Here is a 21,748-nt window from a genome sequence, read left to right as displayed (position 1 = left end):
AATACTTCTTGAGCACTGGTTATGTACCAGGTACTATTTGAAGCAGTCGCACAAAAAGGAAAAACATCTCTGCCCTCAAGGAGCTTGCATTTCAGGTGGTGAGACAGACAATAAACAAAATCCATACAATATAGAGTATGTGGGGGATATGAAATGTCATGCTGGGGGCTGTTTGATTTTAGATAGGATGACCAGGTGGTCTTCACTGAGGAGGTGACTTTTGAGTCCAGACTCAAAGAAGTGAGGGAGCTGCCTATTTAGATATCTTGGGCAAAAGCATCCTGAGAGAGAGAACCGATGGTGCAAAGGACACTGGCCTATGTTCAGGGAGTGACATGGACTTTGAGCAAGAGTGTTTGGGTGCCATGTTGATAGCCATGAGTTAGGAGGCTGCTGCAGTGATCCAGGCAAGGGACAGTGGGGATTTAGATCATTGTGGTGGCATTGGTGACTATGAATTCACGCTGGGAGTCAGTGTGGGCAGAACAAAGGGAGTTCCGTGGACAGAGTCCTGGAATGCTTAGAGGGCAGGGACGTGAGAAGGAGCAGAGAGGGCTGGAGAAAGTCCAGGTGAGTACAGGATGCTGGGTGATGAGAGACAGGGTGGGCCATCTGTGTCAAACGCAGCTGACCAGACAAGGAAGATGAAGACTGAGATGCTGACCAGACAAGGGAGATGAAGACTGAGATGCTGACCAGAAAAGGAAGATGAAGACTGAGATGGGACCATTGGATTTAGTAATATGGAGGTCGTGGGCAGAAAGGAATAGAAGAGAGATGGGAGATACAAACTGCTCTTTAAATGAGTTTTGCTCTAAAGGAAGGAGAGAAATGTAGAGGTAACTGGAGGGGGAAACAGAGCGAAGAGAGTTTTTCTAAGAAGTGACATCATGTGATGTCATGTGATGATGGGAGTAACACTTGCAGAGGGATAATTGATGATGTAGGACAAAATAGGGAGAATTACTTGAGAAATGGCCTTGGGTGGGTGAGGAAGATATTATGAAGAATAATAATTACTGTCTCTATAGGACCTGCCTATTCTGGACATTTTATGTAAATAGACTCAGACAACGTGTGGCCTTTTGCATGTGGTTTCTCTTAGCATATTTTCAAGGTTCATCCACGTTGTAGCGTGTATCAGGGCTTTGTTCCTTTCTAAGGCTGAATTCCATTCTATTGTATGGATCCACCCTATTTTGTTTACCCATCCATCAGGTGATGAACATTTGGGCCTTGTTGGTCATAGCCCTGCTGTTAGGGGTGAGGCGGTCCTCTTTCTCAGGAAAGAAAATTATTTCTTTCCTTCTCTTCTGAAGCTCTTCTCTTCTCATTTTCTATGACTGTTTTTTCTTTTACTTGTGGGACTATTGCCATTGCCTGTCTGTTGAACACTGCTGTTTTGTAGGGTGCTCTCCAATTCATTTTCTCTTCTAGTTCAGGCCACCCCCACTCCATTCTCTCCATTACTTCCATAATCATCCATGTGCCAAAGACCCCCAGGTCTCTCTCAAAGTCAGGACCCACATCTCTAGGCCACTGTCACTTGGATGTCCCAAAGACATCTCAAACTCAGCATGTCCAAGTTTGAACTCATTGGCCTCTGACTCCAAACCCAATTGTTATTTTGTATTTCCTATTCCAGAAGATGGAACTGTCCACCCAGCTTCTAAAACCAGAAACCTGGGCATTTTTCTCAACCCTTCACTCTCCCAGCAACACCCCCAGTCCCTCCCTGCCCACCCATCCCACCTCCTGATCATCTCTCGAGTCAGCTCACCTGCTGTCATCTTGGCTGCTCGTAGCCTTGTTGAGGCTGCCAAGTTTGGTCACCTGGAAGGAGTCCCATGCCTTCCCCTGGTCTCCTTGCTTCCAACCTTGTCCCTTTCCCGAGTGATCACATCACTCCCCTTGTTCATATACATTAAGGCACTCCTCTTGGCTCCAGGGAGGTGAAGTCTGCACTAGTTACCGTGACGTTTAAGGCCCTTCTTGATCTGGCCCCTGCGTTCTTCTCCAGTCTCGTCTCTCACCACTCCTCCCTCTGTGTCTAGGATCCAGTCCTTGATGGATTTTCAGTTTCCCAAAGGCTACTTCATGCACCTATCCTCAAGCCAGGGTTTTGTGCATGCTGTTCCTCCTGCCTTGTTTAACTCAATTGACTGTTTTCTGCTTATAATTCAGGTCTCAACCTAATGGCCTCTTCCTCCAGGAGGCCTCCTTTCTCCCCAGTGAGGGTCAGATGTTCCTCTCCCGTGCTTCCATGGCACCCATGGCACCCACTCAGCAGAGCCCCTGGCACCTGGCACTGTAATTGCTTGTTGACTTGTCTGTGTCCCTCTGTGCTCCCAGCCCTCTGAGGCCAGGAGTAGTGTTGGTCTTTTCCACCACTGCATTCTAACTCAGCACAGTTCCTACCATCAGAGGCGGGTCCTCTATGAGTAGGTCTTGAATAAATGAATGAAGCAGTGATTGAGTACTTACAGGAAGGCTGGTGGCTGGCAGGATCTTAGGGGCAGGTATTCTCCTCTCCTTGGTTCTTCTGTGGATTGGCCTAGATGAGGCCTTGCTTCTGAGTGGGGCTGACCAGGCCAACCACAGGCTCCACAAACCGTCTGGCTGTCTGATTCTATGGGATGGCTTCTCTGGCTCTTAGAGTCAGCAATTTTGGAGGCGTGGAGAGCGTCAGTTCTCCTTATATTTTTTAGCAGGGAGTGCCTCTGTGGGTGCATGATACATAAATCAAGTGTGTGGCTGTTTCTATCAATGAGATTCACATGGCCAGACCCCAGGTTGGTCCCAAGGAGTGAACCTCGCCTGTGTTCAGCTCTGGGACATGCCTGGCTGTTGCTCTCTGAGAAAGTCCAGAGCCTTGTGGACTAGGGGGCAGCATAGGAAAGATGGGGGTCAGTTTTCATCGCCATGCAGTTAACACTGGAAATGAGCAGACCGTCACTGAGCATCCACTCTGAAACAAGCTCTGTGCTGGGTGGAGGATTTTCCTATTGTGTCCAGAGTTGGTTTCTGCCGGTGGGTTCGTGGTCTCGCTGACTTCAAAAATGAAGCCACGGACCTTTGCAGTGAGTGTTACTTAAAAGTGGCATGGACCCAAAGAGTTTTATAATCCTCTTGCTAGCTACAGAGTGCTGACTGGTGCATTTTACAAGCCTCTTGCTAGCTACAGAGCGCTAATTGGTGTGTTTTACAATCCTCTTGCTAGCTACAGAGCGCTGATTGGTGCATTTTACAATCCTCTTGTAAGACAGAAAAGTTCTCCAAGTCCCCACTCGACCCAGGAAGTCCAGCTGGCTTCACCTCTCACTATCTCAGTGCCTTACAAAATCCTGCAGGCTTGGTGCAGCTGTTTCCTTTTTTTTTTGGGACGGAGTCTTGCTCTGTCACCCAGGCTGGAGCCCAGTGGTGCGATCTTGGCTCACTGCAAGCTCTGCCTCCCGGGTTCATGCCATTCTCCTGCCTCAGCCTCCCGAGTAGCTGGGACTACAGGTGCCCACCACCACGCCCAGCTAATTTTTTTGTATTTTTAGTAGAGATGGTATTTCACCATGTTAGCCAGGATGGTCTCAATCTTCTGACCTTGTGATCTGCCCGCCTCGGCCTCCCAAAGTGCTGGGATTACAGGTGCGAGCCACCGCACCCAGCCAGCTGTTTTCATTTTCCATGGGCTCTTTCCCGCTGCCTCCCAAGACTCTGGCTGTCCACATTGGGTGTAATTCTGCTTCCTCATTCTGAGCTGGAGCTGCTGTCTTTCTCTTTCCTGCCTTTTCTAGTATGCTGAAGGGTCACAGTGAAGATTAGAGTTGACTTGGGTTGGAGGTCATGATAATGGGGATGGGGCAGCCATGTCAGGCATCCCCCTGCCTCTAGAGCCCATCCCACAGGGAGTTCGATGGGGCTTTGCCTGATGTCTTGGAATGTTGGTGGACACTCCCTGTGTTCTAAAGTGTCAGGTGTAAAAACATGAGAGAGGCTTCAGGTACCAAACCGGCCCCCCACATCACCCTTAAACCTTATATAAGGACTGTAAGTTAGTAAGTTTATTGAATGAAGAAACTATAGAGAGTAGTGAATGCTGTGGCATTTTCTCTCTCCTCCCTGTGGGTGCCTCATGCTCCTTCAAATCAGAGGTGAGGCTCCAGAGGATATCTCAGAGTGCTGGGATGCTGCAGGAGGGACTAGGTCGGATGCTGCAGGGTAAAGCACCTCTTGAGAGGGTGAGGGTGTGCTTGGGACGACCCAGCCCGTGTGCCAGGGGTTTGGGTTTGCAGGTGAGTGTGGAGGTGGCACCTGCTTCCATTATCCTCAAAGCACCTGAAGGATGGTGGGCTCTGTGTTGCCTGTGAAGACAGCATGGGGAGGCAGCAGCTGTGGAAACTGCACTTGTCCCCTCTGGGAAGTTGTTGTGGCAAAGGTGTGTGCCTTTCCTTGGGAGGCAAGTGGATGCCTTAGAAGGTGGCCAGACTTGAGTTGTTTAAGAATCATTGCCAGCCATGGTAAAGGTCTGTGGGGTTGTATCAACGGGTTGTGGTTTGAAGCAAGAGTCAGCTGCGGAAGGTATCAGAAACATTCTGCATCAGGAACAGTCCAGCATGGAGTCTCTGTGAGGTTTTCAGAGGAACTCACTAAAGCCTGCACCCTCCCTGCCTCCCCAAAGAGCCACATTTGGGCACCTGCCAAGGAAGAGGACATAGGAGGTCAGATGACAGTAGCTCCAGTTGTATTAGACACTCCCTTGTTCTGATGCCAAGACGAGGAGGAGGTCAAAGGCAGAGTAAAATACTGTGAAACAATGAAATAACCATGCACCCTTCCCACATGCAGCTGGGTCAGGCTTGAGCTAAGGGGAGAAACTCTCAATGGGATGTAGGATTAGGATTTAAATTGGACTGGGCAGGACATTCTCTATGTCTGTTGAGATGATCAGATGATTTCTCATTTTTAGTTTATTAATATTATGAATTACATGAATTGATTTTCAAACATGGAGCCAACCTTACATTCCCGGGGCAAACCCCACTTGATCATAGAATATCCTTTTTATACTTGTTGAATTTTATTTGCTAAAATTTTGTTTAGAAATTTTGTATCTATGTTCCTAGAGGGATGTTGGTTTGTAGTTTTTTTCTTCTTGTAATGTCTTTCTCTGGTTTTGGTATCATTTCTTCCTTAAATATTTGGTAGAATTTATTAGTGATGCCATCCAGACCTGCAGCTGTCTTGATGGAAAGGTATTTGGAAGAGCTTGTCTAGAATTGGTATTGTTTCTTCCTTAAATGTTTGATAGAATTTACCAGTGGAGATATCTGGGCCTAGAGTTGTCTTTGTGTGAAGAGTTTGAACTACAAATTCAACTCTTTAGTAAATATAGGGCTCTTCAGGTTATTTCTTCTTGAGTAAACTTTGCTAGTTTTTGTCTTTTAATTTGTTCATTTCATTTAAGTTGTTGAATCTATTGGCATGAAGTTGTTTATAACATTCTCTTATTCTATTAATATCTGTAGACTCTGAAGTGATGTTGCCTCTCTCATTCCTGATATTATTTGTATCTTCTCTCTATTTTTCCTATATGTCCCTCTACAGGTTTATTAATTTTATTGAACTTCTCAAAGAGCCAGCTTTTGGCTCATTGTTTTTCTCTATTTTTTTTCTCTATTTTTTCCCCCGTTTTCTATTTCATTGCGTCTGTTCTAGTTTTTATTCTTCCTATTGTGTAGGGAGGCATGCGTCTCTTTGGGGAACCCTGCAGCACCTGCTGCAGGGTTGTTCAGCAGAGCCTTCTCTGAGAATTCATCCTGCATGGTGCTGAATATATGAGAGCTGATCAGAACAATTTGCTTCATATGAGATCCTCCTGTAGTGAAGTCCTTTCCTGATGCTAGATTCTCGCAGGCTTTTAGTTGGATATTTTGCATGGAAGGGGCCATGGGGATGTTCATGGAGGGTAGTTGGAGCAGCATTGGAGAGGTGGAGAGAGCAGGGACTTTGGAGCCCAAGACGAAACAACAAAGCCACAGTAATTGCTGTTTGATATGGTTTTGGTATGTCCCCACCCAAATCTTATCTTGTAACTTCCACAGTTCCCATGTGCCATGGGAGGAACTCCCACAATTGAATTGTAACTCTCACAATTCCCATGTGTTGTGAGAGGAACCCAGTGGGAGGGTTTGAATTATGGGGGCAGGTCTTTCCTGTGCTGTTCTCGTGATAGTGAATGAGTTCATGAGATCTGGTGGTTTAAAAAAAATGGGAGTTGCCCTGCACAAGCTCTCTTTGCCTGTTGCCATCTACATAAGATGTGACTTGCTCCTCCTTGCCTTCTGCCATGATTGTGAGGCCTCCCCAGCCATGGGGAACTATAAGTCCAATTAAACCTCTTTCTTTTGTAAATTGCCCAGTCTCTGGTATGTCTTTACCAGCAGCGTGAAAACAAACTAATACACTGTTATCAACTGAATCCTCATTACAGTCATTTGCTAAACACTTGACAATGCGTTATCTCATTTCGTGTTACTCACTTTGGAGGCAACAACTTTATGAGGTGTGCACTACTGCTATTAGCATTGCATGCAGGAGGCAGCTGAGGCTCAGGGAGGTTATACAACTTGATCAAGGCCACACAGTTAGTAAGTGGCAGAGCCAGTACTGGGATCCTGGATGATCCAAAGCGCAGGCTCCTGAGTACTAAGCTACCTGGGTATGGATTTCAGGACTCATTTTGCTAAAAAGTAAAATAAAATGTTTTTTGATGGCTTATCATGGCCAGGACACTTAATAGCTGTGTGTTCTTGGGAAGATGATGTAACCTCTCTGATTCTTTGTTACCTAGATATTTTGCCTGGTTATGTTGAGGGTTAGGTATGAATGCAGGTAAAGAGTCTACTGCAATGCTTGATCCATGGTGGGTATTCAATAACCTGTAGTTGCTCCTTGGGGGAGATACACCTGTGGTCATCTTGAGTCTTCCGTCTTTGATTTAGATTTGGTTGAATTGCCTTGGTTGAAGAGGTCTAAAGCTCATGGCATCCTTCAGCCTCTCAGGACAGATGACTGGTGTGAGTCTTTGGCTCTGACAAGTGTGAATGAGGCTGTCATCACCATCAGATACATATGCTTGACATTGTTCAGGAGATTATTTTATGAAGTACAGAGAAAAAAAATCCAGAATCACATTATTTAATTGCTGGAGTTATTTAATTAGGCAGGTGATAGCAGGGTTAATGAATCATTAACACCTCAAAAGAGCAATTAGCTCATTGTTTCCATAATTTTATGCAATGAAGCAGAAAGCTGGTACTTAGGGTGGCTGTATTTTAACAGAATTTTGCAGAGGATAATTTCTGTTGTTTTGTTTTCAAACTAGGTCTGTAAATTCATGTTCATTGTTGGTACCCATGGCGTTAGCTTCGTTACCATGAGTATGCAGGTGTATATAATTTTATATATAGTATGATAATGGGGAGAATGGATGCAGGTGTGCATTCCCGCCTTCTTCCGCGGCCTCTGTTTTCCTGGAATCCTGTTCAGAGCATCAGAGCTGTTTTTCCCTAGTCATGGTAGCATTCACTCATCCATTATTCCTTTGTCTTCATGAAATAGTTACTGAATTCCGGTTAGGGGTCACTCATCGTTCAGGCACTGAAGGTACTTGGTTGAACATGACAACCAGGGTCCCTGCTCTCAGAAGCTTCCGTTCTACAAAGGACGATGGAAGCAAATACACAAACAAGAAAGCAGAGGCAGGATGAATTGCTTGGATGAAAGTAACTGCAGGTGTGTGACTGGGCAGGGAGGGCTTCTGTGAGGAGCTGATGTTGAAGTGACTTTTTAAAGTAAGAGGGGCAAACCAGACAAAGATCCATGAGTATGTTCCAGGCTCAGGTCCTGTGTGGGAATGGGCTGGTGTTTCAGGAACTGCAAGAATGCAAGCATGGCCAGAGAGCAGGGAGGCTGGGAGGGGTGCAGAGACACGGCAGAGAGGCAGCCAGTGCCAGCTTGCATGGCCCGAGGGTCAGTGTGAGGGGTAGGTAGAGTGAGGGCGGGCCTCACCGAGGGACATCACACTGCCTTCTGACTTGTGTTTACAAAGGCTACTTTGCTTGCCATGAGAGAAGGATTGTCTCGGGGCAGGGAAGAGATGGTGGAGGCAGCAAGGAGTGAAAGGTCCGTGGTGTGGCTTTGAAGTAGAGCTGACAGATGCGCAGATGGCATAAAGGATGAGAAGACTCAAGAACGCCTCCCAGATTTTGTAGTTGAACAAATGGGGCTGGGGTGGCACCATTTTCTGAGATGGGGAAGCCTGGGTTGACCCACTGGCTATGGATAAAATCAGCAATTCTATTTGAGCCATAACAAGATAGAGGTGCCGAAACAGCCCCCTTCCTCCCTTCTCTGTCTCTCTGTGTGTTTCTGTGTGTTTGTGTGTGTGTATGTGGGGGGCTGTCATTTATTGAATTGAATATTTATTACTGTGTTATAGGTATTGCATTGTGCATTTTATAAAATGTTATCTCAATATTATTCTCATAAGAACTCTGTAACGCACGATGATCCCCATTCTAAAAATTAATCAGCTGCTGCTCAGAGAAGTGTAGTTGCTTCTCCAGACCACAAGGACAGTAAGACGTAGAGCTGGGATTCGAATTCAGATTTGACCAATTCCAAAGCCTGGGGTCTTCCTGTCTGCCAGGATGCTTCTGAGATTCACTGTGTTCTCGCTGCCTCTCGGGCAGCTCTCTGTTCTGACGAAAGGCATCGTAGGATCTCAGGGAGGTGCCAGAGTGGCCTCTCTGCAGTGGCTATGGCTGTCTTGGTTCCTCTCACCCTTCTCCCAAAGCCCCCATGAGACACACCTCCCTGGTCTCCTTCAGGGACAGAAGACCCAGAGAAACTCCTGTCCCCTCTCCTCTTTTAAAACACAGTTCTGTTAATGAGGTATGCAGCTCATTCTCTCTCACTGTGCATCTGGGGTGCCTGGCTTGGGTGCTGTTCTTGGCCAAGGCACTTTCACAGATGACATTTACTCAACTTGGGGCGATGTAGTCGAGCTCCTGTAACATTAATAGGTTAAGTGGTTCATCTCATGGTTGTGTGTGTGAGTTGTGAAACCTGGCTGGGGTCTGGGCGTCGAGGAGCAGGGCCCCAGGAGGACCCTCCCTGCTGGGCCAGGCAGGAAGAGTTATTACCACTGTGTCTGACTTGGGGAGCAGAGCCCCCCAGTTGTTGGCCTGACACTGGTGTGGGCAAGTGGGTAGGCAGCAGACCCCTGGCAGAGATGGGTTCAAGAGCTGAGTCCTAAGGCAGGGCTGGGAAGTGAGGGAGGGACACGTTTGCCCCACCTGACCTCCTTGTTGGCAGTGGACTCAGATGCTGAGCTGCTGGAACCGCTTCTGTGCTAAGCTGGGTGTGGGTTGGGAAGGGAGAGGGGGCTGCAGCTTGGAGGGGAGGGTATGGATTAGCAGCGTTAGGAGTGGAAGGAGGCCCTGTTGACAGGTTCAGGCCACCCGACCTTCTGGGGGTTGGGGTGCAGGTAGGGCCCACGCCATGGTGTCTGTGCTGGGAGTTTCCTGGGTGGGTGTGAAGTAGGCAGTAGGAAGGACACCGAATGGACTTGGCTTAGTGCTGCGGGGGATGATCAATTCTGATGTCAGCTTAGAGGTGGCTTCTCAGCGCTGGGCCTTGGAAGGGCAGTGAACATGTGCCCTGGAGGTGGAGAGGCTGTGGGGGCTCGAGCAGAGGCCCTCGCTGTGCAGCAGAGGCCCCGGGAAGCACATGGACTGGCTGGGGGCCAGGGTGGCTGAAGGAGCATAACGTGGAGGGTGTAGGGAGCAGAGAGTGAGGAGGCTGCCAGGTGGATCCCAGAGGGAGATGAGCAGAGAGGGAGGAGGCTGCCAGGTGGATCCCAGAGGGAGATGAGCAGAGAGGGAGGAGGCTGCCCGGTGGATCCCGGAGGGAGATGAGCAGAGAGGGAGGAGGGTGGCCAGGTGGATCCCGGAGGGAGATGAGCAGAGAGGGAGGAGGCTGCTGGGTGGATCCAGGAGGGAGACTGCACCCAGTGGTGTTGTCGGGAAGACGATGGTGTCCGTGGGAGGTGACAGATCGGGACCCTGGCAAGGATCCCTTGAGTGGATGTCGCCATCGTCCAAGTGAGAGACGTGGGGGGTGGGAGTGTGTGAGCCAGGCAGTGGGACTGCAGTGGAGGTGTGTGCAGTGGCAGACGGGGTCCCAATCCAGGGGAAACCAGGGGTGGGAGGTGTGAAGGGACCCTAAGCTTCTTATCCTGGTGGGCTGGGGATGTAGAGACGGAACGCAGACAAGGGAGCAGCTCTTCAGAGGAAGGCCAGGCCTGAGGTGCTGGGGTGTCCTCGGTGAGCCTCAGCCGTGTGGGTGGGGCCAGGACCCTGTCACTTGGCACAGAGTTGGGGGTTAACCTCCCTTCCCAATCAGAGCTCCCCGCATTTGCTTTTCTGCACATTCTTAAACAGTAAGGCCGTGAGGATGACCGGCTTTTCTTACCTGGGACAGGTCTCAGTAGTTCTTTTCCCCCTTTATGTCTTATCTGCAGTGGACCTGAGACTGAAGCTGTCACCAGGCCATAGTGGTTGGCCCGGCCTCTCAGGCTGCATTCACAGCAAACAGGAGAGAAGGTGGAGAGGCTCCCACCTCCTGGCCAGGACATTCTGGTTGGAGTCTTGTAATGAAATCAGAAGTGACATGTCCATTCTTGGGGCCCCATACCTTGGCGAGCAAAGCTCCTCGGCATAGTAGGCCATCAACGCATGCTTCTTGGGGACCATGGGGAGCCTCCCTAGCATGGATGCGCAGCCTTTGGTGGCACCGTTGCCCGTCAGCCCGGCCCCCGCACCCTGCACTTCCCTCCACGTTCAGTGCAGAGCCCTCAGCCCCAGACCACCTTGCGCTGCACTTGCTGGGATCTTCTCCCCCAGCACCTGGTCTGCCTTTGTCTGCATCCCTCCTGGACCCACCCCTGGGTGTTCTATTGACAAAGGGATTCCCCCCTTACGTTTTGGGGCAGTGCTGTGCACACTGTTGAATTTGATGAGTGTTGGCTAATTTGAACTGAATTCTCGGGTGTATTTTTTCCTTTTTCAGATCAAACCAGTGGTGCATTGTGATATAAATGTGCCTTCCAAGTGGCAAACATATCATCGTATATCTCGACATATACAGTGAGTACAATATTATGGGTGAAAAAAATCAAACTGTGCCATAGCTCCCTAAAAACAATACTTTCTATCCTGACAAATGCCCCTCAGCCCCCTTTCTGTCCCTCCTCCCCTCCCCTCCCCTCCCCTCCCCTCCCCTCCCCTCCCCTCCCCTCCCCCCGCTGTCTCGTGCTCTCACTCCCTGACAGGTGATTTCTGTTTCCTAGACCGCCTCCTCTCTGATTCAGCTCTTCATGTGCTACCTTTTCTTTTTCCACTTGAGCACTGATTTTGGAAAAGAAAAGCAATCCCATCACCATGCCATTGTTTGCAGAACAGTTCACCTGGGGATGCGAAGATAAGAGCATCATACACACAGCTTAGTTTTAGGCTCTGAAGTTTTGTTTTGATTTTTTTTTTAATGTAGCAGTTGCAGCTGCAGCTGCAGCATGTTGAAGGGAAATTTAAAAGCTGTTTCCCCCACCCCTTGACCTCTTGCTACCAAAAGGCCCTCATGGGCTACAGCACATCCAAGACAGGTGTTGCTACAGGAGCGGAGTGCGTTAGAACCTCATTGGCTGCTGCCCTGGGATGCCGCTGGCAGTGCCAGGCACCGAGATGCTCAGTGGGAGGCACTGGGGATAGTTGTGAGCACTGTGTGCATCCATCTATGCATTGTGTTTTTGGGATTGGAAAAAGACGGTACACTTGACTTGAACTAAACTTTGGTTTACATCCCGGCTTTTGGTCTTACAAGCTTGGGACCTGCGCCTGCTGCTTCACTCTGAGGCTGAGGCTGAGGCTGTCTCCCACTGTGGAAAACAGAGCTGAGAATATCCGCAGCACACTGTGGTGAGGGTTAGCTTCAGGAATGTTTGCAGCCAGCCCCACAGTGCTTGTCACAGCGTAGCAGTTCTCTGAATGGCAGCTCTTCCCCCTGTCCTTTTATTGGGATGTTTTAGTATTTTAGTGATTAAAAGCCCTGACATGGACATCTTTCCATTTTACCACGTTCTGGTCTAAATGGAAGGAATTTTAGCAAGTTTCCAGAGAATGCTGAGCTCTTCATGTGGGGGTCCCAGCCTTGTGTGAGCCAGAGTCACCTCTACCACGTCCCCTCTCAGTCCCGAGAGGCAAGGACTTGGAGGCTCATGAGGCTGGAAACTCCCTGATTCACCCGACAGATCCTCAGGCTGGGAACGAGAAAGATGAAGGCAACGTGGCCGTGAATTCGCCAAACTTGGCCCCTTGCGCTTTTCCTTAAAATCTCAATGACCATTTCTTTAAAATACCTTACTTTAAGCTTCCGCAAGGGGGCCACCTAAATACACAGATCTTTCCACACCACTTTTCATGTAGCTAAGAGCTGTTTTGAAATAATAAGACACAGTATTTCTGAATTTTGTTAGTGATGTCTTTCCTGCAGAACGTACAGCAACCTCAGGGAACATCGTTGGTTTGTGGGTCCTTCTTGACAAAAACACCATCCCTAAAGCCACATTTTATGTGTGTGACCCAGGCCATCAATGATCCTCACTCATTTGACAGACATGATTATTTTTTTCAATGAGAAACCAACACACTCTTGCAGCATTTGCCCATCCTTTGTCTTGGTGTGTTGGAATTTCCACTAGATGGACCCAAATATCCATCTGAGTGCAGAGTCCTTCCTACCACAAAAAAACCTGATCATGTTCCTTGGAGTCCTTGTCACTATAAAAACACATAAACAATAGTTATGACAGCTTTCAAAGGCTTAGATGCTCAGGAGAGAAAGGCGGGGTGTGACCCTTCCTGGTCAAGAGGAGAGTTGGTGAGGGAGTGAATGGCTTGTTGAGCTGTGTTCTGCAGCAGCCAGATGCTGGAGAGAGAGCCCGGGGCTCCCCTAACTGGGTCACTGGGGGATTGAGCTGGTGGTGAGTGTATGGATTGGAAGTCACTGATTTGGAGGTTGAGGCTCAGATTGAAGCCCTGGTCCTGGCACTGACTGAGCTGTGTAGCCTGAGGTCACTTCTCTTGCCTGGTGTTCCCTCTGATGTCCCTTGTCACTTAGGAAGGGATTCACTCATTCATTCCACTTATACTGGCATGGAAAACACCCTGAGTCAGTGAATGAGCCTTGGGAGTCAGTGAAGGTGGCCAGGCAGCTGGTCTGCAAGCTGGCAGTTCTGGAAGTTAGGATTCTGTCCTCTGCCAGAGAGTGGGAGACAGGCCCTGTCCTGCCTGATGCTTGCAGTTCAAGGGAAGGATCGTAGGTGTGGGAAACGCGTCTGCATTGCAAGAGATGCATATTTGTCAATGCTCTAAGAAAGAGAGGTCAGGGGCCTATCTCAGGTGTTGGCTGGGACGAACAGTAAATGTTCCTGGCAGCCCTGGATTTTCTCAGGTGGGTGTTTAGTGGCAGGGCTGGGGTCATCCTGTGGCTGTGGCTTGATGCTGCTGGACACGTGCTAGAGTTCGGTTGTATCTCAGCGCAGGAGTTGGGACAGTGTTGTCATAGGCCAGAGTTCTGCGAAACTCAGTCCCTCTTCTTGTTCATGAGGAAGAGCAGATCTATTCCTTGCAGAACAACTACCACCTGTCATAAGGAGGACTTGAGGAGAAGGGGCCAGCCATTACTTCCAGCTGCTGTGCGTTCAGGAGGAGCTGAGAGACAGCCGAGGAGCACAACCCTCCCATGAGGATGGTATGCATCAGGAGATGAAGGCATGACCGTCGGGATGGATACAAAGAAGCCAGAGGCTAGGCACAGTGGCTCAAACCTGTAATCATGGCACTTTGGGAGACTGAGGCAGAAGGATCACTGGAGCCCAGGAGTTTGAGACAATCCTGGGCAACATAGTGAGACCCCATCTCTTAAAAATAAAGAAACTGAGTCCCTTAAGGAGCTCCCTAAACCATCCAGTAAGTGGAGGAAATTAAAGGGAAATCCAAGTCAGTCCTTTTCTGGAGAGTGTAAGCTGTGTTAGCTATTGTATCCAACTGCCACTGCTAGTACTTGAGACTGTCACTACAGCAGTTACTACTGTTACTGCTTGAGACCATCATTATGACTGAACGAAGGGATGAATGTAGAAATAATAACAAAAAACAAAAGGAACTGTTTTAAGGAAGGACCAGGGGAAGAAGAAGAGAGCTCCCTGCTCCTAGTGAGCAAAGGCAGCCCCCTGAGCTTCCACAGCCCTTCCTATTTATTGGGTAGGATGAGCAGGGAGAAGGAGATAACGATTGGGCAGCTGCTTAATTGATCACAGGTTCATATTATTACTAACAGGCTTCAATTATGCCTAATCATAAGAAACACTTGCGCCTGGGTGGTGACTGCCCTCAGCGGTCCTTCTGGGTGGCATACTCAGTTTGTCAGTTTGCCAGCATTCTGCATTTATGAGAAACAGTTTGCTGCTTACTCATTAGCGTTCGGTGGTACACTGAGTTGATCACGGCCCTCACTCTTTTGGCCTCCAACGAGCTATGTCTTGGGTGTGAGCCTTTGCTGTGACTGTCTCTTGACAAATTTCCTCTCGAGTGTCATCTATGAACAGGTGGCACTGAGGACTGACTTGTGCACAAACACCTCCCTGGTTTCCGGTCAGCAGTCTGAGGCTAGTCCATTTTGTGGAGTCATTTGCAAAGTTCTGACACTTCTGGGGTTAATGATGCAGCAGCTTGTCCTAAGTAGGAGACAGAATCTTCCAGTTCTGGGGGGGCTAGCTTTGCTGATCCCCTTTGTAACCTTATAGTGTATCCGTCACCACAGGCGAGGGTGCAGTGGGAGGAACAGACCACCCTACCAGGCTGGCTCCAGGCAGCAGGTCCTTCCAGAACCCACTTAAGGTGGCTTCCCGTCCACGAGTGCTTGGTCCACAAGTCTCAGGACCAGCAGCTGGGGCAGCACTCATGTTTCTGAGTCTCCTTTGTGAAGTTTGTCACATTTAGCCATTTGAAGGTCGGCATTGGCCACATGACAGGAGCCCGTCCACTGGCTGGAAGCATTTTCTATGTCTTATGACCACACACACGATAATGACCCTTGTGATCATAATTGGGTTGGTCATTGCCTGTACTGGTTGTGACAGAGGCTTGAAGGGCTAACCGGGAGTAGATCCCAAAGGGAGAAATGTAACATTAACCATCATCTTCTCACTGATTGGGCCTTTTAGTCCTGTTTAACCAGCAATTCCCTTTGCCTGATTTCTTTGCCAGATAATTTCCTGTGATGCTGACATCATGGGGTGTTGAAGGAAGATGATGTCTAAAGGGAGATTGGCCCTTACACTGAGCTCCTGTTTCATGAGAACAGAATGTGTCTTGCTACAGGGACATGGAGGATTCCCTGTGTCCCACAGACAGGCTATGTCTATTAGACTGATTTCCCATGAACTGTTGTGTTCTTGAGCTCACAAGGCCATGTCATAGTCCCAGTCTTGGGGGCCTTGAAGTTACAGTTTGGTGCCACTTCAGAAGGGGACTGCTCTGGTTGTGTGTATGGGATGTTTCCTGTCAGGACCATATCTATGAGTATGATGAGGCCATTATGAAGGGGATCCCAGTTTCAGGACTGAGTACGGTAGGGGGCGGTGAGTGCAAACCCAGGAATTCACCTGTTGGTCTCATCTGCTGCTTGGTGAGCCAAGAGAAGGAGAGAGTGATGACCGCACTAGGGAAGCGCAGGCAGATCGAGATGGAGGGAACCAGGGAGGGCCCGGTGGAAGGCTGGATGTGGTTCGGGGGACCGAGGAGTAGTTGATGCAATTGGGAGGAAGATACAGGAATTGTGGGAGAAGATTTAGTCTGTTAGGGAGTATGAAAAGGCAGGAGAATCTGTGGGCTCTTGTTCCATGATCTTGGAGAGAAGCCAGCTGTGTCCCGGCATCATCCGCTTTGTTCCACAGTTGTTGGGACAGTCGTCTGCCTCTGGCTGTCATCTGCTGCCCGAGGCTGTCAATAGAACGGTGTTTTGGGATCTCTGGTTGGAGTGCTTTCCAGTTGGAATCATCCATGTATATATATATATAGCCATAAGACATGGACAAAGGTTGAACACCTTGTAATTTGACAGCAATGAACAAAACAGCACAAGGCCTTTCTTGTGTGGGGTTCAAGGTTAGTTTCCTGATGATGACATTTCCAAAATACCAGATCTCATACTTTCAAACTGTGTAAAGGCTGGTCAAGGAGTTTGAGGGGAAAGGTGGCCTTGATTTGTTGATTGTAGGACTGTGTGTATTTAGTTAACTCCTGACAGTGTCTGAGGATGTCAGACTGTGTTAAATTGGAATCTCTTGTTAGCCAGGAGGTGTAGGGCATTCTCATGGTCTTCCTGTAGTGGTTTCAAAGGGCAACCGTTTCTGAGGAGGATGGGGTGAGGATCTGGGAGTCATAAGAAGGATGGGTAACACCCATGGCCATAGACAACCCAGTTCTTAGGACAGCTTAGCCAGATTGGACTTTGGACATGTGGGCTCTTCCTAAGGTGCCTGATGACTGAGGGTGTAATGGCAATGGAGTCTTCGACTAATTTGTTGTATTTATAATTGCTTGTGTAATTTTGCTAGTGAAATGTGATCTTTCATTAGAAATTATAGAGGGGATACCCCAAGTGGGATAGATTACTTCCAGGAAAATGTTGGCAACTGAAGTCGTGGAGGCATTTTGGCAGTGGAAAAACCTCTAACCATTTAGAAAACATGCAGATCAGTGTGGGGACATATTGGGGACGTATTAGCTGCTGGGCCTCTGGTAATTGGATAAAGTGTATTTGTCAGTGAAGGAAGGGTCCAGGGTAAGCTGTTCCCCTTCCTCAGTCCATGTTTAGAATTTTCCTAGGGGTATGTTTCTGGCAGATGAAGTGAGGGGTAGCTGCTTGGTCTGGATAAAAGCTAAAGTGTTCAAGCCATTGTTTGTCCAGTATGTCCTGCATTTGTACCTTTCTGGGATGAGTCAGGTGTAAACCACATACAATGACCCTGGTGACAGACTTGGGTGGGCCATGTGGCTCTCTTGTGTTATTTCCTTGGGAGGCATCTTGAAGAAGTTGTTTCCTTCAAGGGAGGTGTCTGTTTGGGTTGTTATAACAAAATACGTGAGACTGGGTAATTTATAAACAACAGAAATTTTTGCCCACAGTTCTGGAGGCTGGGAAGTCCGAGATTGAGGTGCTAGCAGGTTTGGCGTCTGGCGAGGGGTGCTCCCTGCTGCATAGATGTGCCTTCTTGCTGTGTCCTCACATGATGGATGGGGCAGACAAGCTCCCTGAGGCCTCTTTTATAAGGACACTTATCCCACTCATGAACCTAAGCCCCCTCATGATCGAATCACCTTTTAAAGGCCTCACCTCTTAATGCTTTTACATTGGGGATTTGGTTTCAACATGAACTGGGGGGTGAGGGGACACAGAATTCAGACTGTAGCAGAGGGTGAATCATCCCACCAGGGGTCCGGGACCTTGAAGTGCTAGGCAGGGCTGTGGTCCCAAGGCCTGGAAACCACGTGGGTTCCTCAAGCGGTGGGGGAAGAGGCTTCTAGTTTGACATATTTATTAGCCCACTTATTTTCCCAAGTCTTATCTGATTTCTTTATGCCGTATCCCTCAGTTTTAATAAGAGCAGTTTGCTGGGGTAATAACAGTGCCTCCAGAAGTTCTGCTATTTGACTGGGGTACCGGCTGCTGTCGTAAATCCCCCATTTCCGTGGCACATCAACATCACGTACTGCCCCAAAGGTATGGCGGCTGTCAGTGTGGATGTTTCACCTTCATTCCTTCTGTCTTCGCGCAAGCCTGAGTGAGTGATTCATTCAGCCACCTGGGCTGATGTAACACATGGCGGAGCTAGATAGCCAAGAGGTTTGTGCTGATTAGTGATGGCATATCCAGCCTGGAAGGGCCCACCCTCCCTCCAGAGATAGGAGCCATCGACATAAAGAGCGAGATCTACTTAGGGCAGAGGAGTTTCTGATGAATCTAATCTAGGATGAGACAATCATCTGATGTTGGTGACACGGGTGTCACTAACATCCACTAACTAACCACGGGTAAAGGAAGCAAGTGGCGGGGTTAAGGCTTTGATGGTGTAGTATGGTTATGTGAGGGGAAAGCAGTAGATTTCATAAGAGGGAAGTTTAGCCACAGAGAAATGCTGTGTTCTCATTAAGCAGTAGGGTCTGTAGGGTCTGAATGGGATGAGGAATGTGTGTGTCTAATAGGCGACCCAGTTGCAAGTGAGACATGCAGCCTGGACAAGACTGGTGGTTGCAGCCCTGGCTCACAGGCAGGAGATATGCCTCAACTCCTGAGCTCGGGTGAAGCTCTCGCAATCCACGTTTTTATGTTTTGGGGAGAAGACTCCAAGACATGATCCTCTCCTTCATGCACAAGGAAGGACAAAGGCAGGGAGTAATTGGGAAGTTCAAGGTGGGGGTGAAAGTACAGAGCCCTTCAGGTTCTCGAAAGTGTCTTTAGATAGGGGGTTCCTTATTCCCGGGTCCAGGGATGACTCCCTCATCGTGGCCTAAAGAGAGGAGGCAATTGGAGAGAAATTAGGCATCCACATCTTACCGCATCCCACAAGACCCCCAATTTCCCGCCCCCAATTGTTCTTTTGCTTCCAGGAAAGGAAAATGTTGAAGACTAGAAACTTGGTCTGTAGAGATTGTTTTTCTCTGTGACCAAGATATCATAGCCCAGATACCAGACACACAGAGAGGATAACTGAACTTTGTGTCTAGCCACTCCATGGTCCTTTTTGCTAACGCCCTAAGGAGGCATTCAGCGTGCAGAAGGGAGCTGTTGTAACTCTTTAAAAAATTTTTTTAAATTTTTTAATTTTTTATTTTATTATTATTATACTTTAAGTTTTAGGGTACATGTGCACAGCGTGCAGGTTTGTTACATATGTATACATGTGCCATGTTGGTGTGCTGCACCCATTAACTCATCATTTAGCATTAGGTATATCTCCTAATGCTATCCCTCCCCCCTCCCCCCATCCCACAACAGTCCCCAGTGTGTGATGTTCCCCTTCCTGTGTCCATGTGTTCTCATTGTTCAATTCCCACCTGAGTAACTTTCAGAACACAGGAGGAGGTCATCCACAAGTTGGATTACAGTTGAGTTTCCAGTTGAATTTACAGTTGAATTTTACCTCCTTCAGATTTGCACTTAGGGTGTGTGAGAAGTAGGTAGGGGCCTCAGTAAATCCTTGGGGCATAACGGTCCAGGAATATGGTTCATTTTCCCAGGTGAAGGTGACAAGCCTGGGGAATTTTCATGGTAGGGAATTCTAAAAAAAGGCAGCACACACATTGATGATGACTGTGAAATACTGTGTGTTAAAAGCAATCACGGCCAGGATAGTGTTAGCATTAGGCACCAAGGAAAGACTGGGTTGACAATTTTTTTTATAGATCTCAGATCTTGGATCAGCTGATATATTTTTTTTCCATTTGGCTTTTTAGTGGCTGGAATGCGAGTGTTGCATGGATTGGAAATATAGAACAGTACCTTTCAAGTCCCTCTGGTTTTAAATGATTTTTTGCAAATCTTGTGGAGGGGCACGGAAGGATCTATTTCTATTTTATAGGGTTCTGCATCCCAAATACATCTAATATCCATGGAGTTTCTTATCCACAAAGGAGGAGGAATCCTGCCTAAAGCTGATTGAAGTCTTTGGTTAAATGAGTGCCAGGTGGAGGGAAGCAGAAGAACTTAGGCAAGTCAGACACCGTGTCGGGGAACACAGATGAGAGGGAAGGAGTCCCTGGGGACGCAGTGGATTCTAATACCCCGATTAAGGAGACGATCCCTTCCCAGCAGATTTTCAGGGTGGTAGGACTGAGAAGGAAGTTGTGCTGCTTTAAGGGGTCCCACAGAAATGTTTTGAGGTTGAGAAAGAGGCAAGTCTTGAGGCATAGGATCAAAACCCACCCCTGGTGAAGGTGGGTGACTCGGAGGAACGGAGCAGGAGATGAGGAGGTCCTAAGGGTAGGATGCGTTGCCCCAGACCAATGAGAAGCGTGGTGGAGTCCCCTTCAGGTTGCAGGGTGACTTCTCCTGTCGAGTTTAGTGGCAGTTAAGGGCACTGGATGTTTGCTTTCTGCAGGGCAGGCAGTGATTTTGTGACGAGCAGAGGGGTTAGGATTCTTCCCTCCTCTGGAGGGCTGAGCCGTTTCTCCCCACGAACCAGCAAATGTCCAGACTCACAAGAGCCCATGGTTTCTGAACTTGCTGTAGGTCAAATGTTTCAGGTTTTTTCCTGATGATTTTAGTTGCAGTGCATCGTGCATTGTGTATTTTCCAAATGGATGGGGTTGTTACGTGCCAAGAATTCTGCAGTTCTCAACGAGAAAGTTTAGGATTACAGTGAACTGTTACTTAAATCACTCCAGTTTTCTTTCAGGTTGTCTCAAAATCTTAGTTTAGAAAAACACAATAATAACTGTTATGACACCTTAGTTTTAAAGAATAATGCCTCTTTATTATGCTTTTCAAATCAAAATGCCTGTAACCTCGTTTTGCCTTCATTATAAGCCTGTGCAGCAGATAAGGCAGGCAGTCATATTCTACTTTCGGAAATGTAAGATTGAGGCCAAAAGAGAGTAAGACCCTTCATCTTTTCCTTTAATCCCTACTGGCTCCAACCAATCCATGTACCCCCAGCCACTGCCCATCCAGAATTGACTGAGTACCCCCAGGTGCCAGGCCCTGGGGAGACCGAGAGATTCAGATGCAGGCTTGTCCTCAGAGAGCTCACGGTTCAGTGGGGGAATGAGAGGTCCAGAGATAGAGCTATTTAGTTCTAGAATCAGCTCTGAAGACCAGGGCTTCTGACTTCGAATGTGGAGAACTTTTCAATTCAACTCAGCTTGGAACTTGACCTGGTTCTTGGGAGCAAGCATTAGGCGACCTTCACCCCAGGATGAGGGGAGAGTGCATGCGGCCAGCCCAGGATGTCACGATATGTTCCTGGCCCGTTTACTACCCAACTGCAGCGGGTCATGGCTATTTGAAGATAGCGTGGCAACGGAAACAAAAACGACCCTGGCTTTCTTCCCACCTGCCATCATCAACATATTTCAGAGAGAAACAGCACATTTCTGATGCCTTCTACCTTGCTTTTCAACAGAGAAGACAGAAAAGTGGGTAGAGGGAGGTGGATGCAGGGGAAGGTCTCGGCAGTTGGTTCTCCCTCCATGTGGCCTGGGGAAACCCCTTACCCTCTCAGAGGTCCAGATTCTTTCTCTGAGTCAGCGGGGAGCGGGACTCGCTTTACTGATTTGCTGGAAAGGTTAAAGACGACTCTATAAAGTGTTCATGGCTAGTGCTGAGGAAATGGCAGCTGTCATCACCAACCCACCTGACCAAAACCCATTCCTGGACCTATATGCTACTTCCCATTTTAAACAATCTGAAATATTTTCTATTTAAATGTTTAAAATGTTTTATTTTCTCCCTATCTACTATTAAAAATTAATTAGCAACACAGGAAAAGGTGCATTGACAAAGTAGTTTTATGCCTTTTGAACTCTCTTCAGAGTTTTTATTTAAATAAACCATATTATTTAACAGAGTG

The 21,748-nt window shown here is 48.1% G+C and overlaps 1 protein-coding gene across 7 annotated transcripts in view; it reads left to right on the top strand.

Annotated features, from left to right (window-relative positions):
- Positions 1-21,748, top strand: part of DCDC2C (doublecortin domain containing 2C) — a 148,751-nt gene that overhangs the window by 12,064 nt on the left and 114,939 nt on the right. For all 7 annotated transcript variants that reach the window (XM_024242532.2, XM_054548434.1, XM_054548428.1 and 4 more), the window contains exon 3: positions 11,128-11,204. In XM_024242532.2, the coding sequence (XP_024098300.1) occupies positions 11,128-11,204 (77 nt within the window). The remainder of the gene's footprint in view (positions 1-11,127; positions 11,205-21,748) is intronic.

Source organism: Pongo abelii, chromosome 12, assembly GCF_028885655.2.
Source record: "Pongo abelii isolate AG06213 chromosome 12, NHGRI_mPonAbe1-v2.0_pri, whole genome shotgun sequence".
Lineage (NCBI taxonomy): Eukaryota > Metazoa > Chordata > Mammalia > Primates > Hominidae > Pongo > Pongo abelii.
The sequence above is the reverse complement of the archived record's forward strand: the minus strand, read 5'-3'. Positions and strand labels throughout refer to the sequence as shown.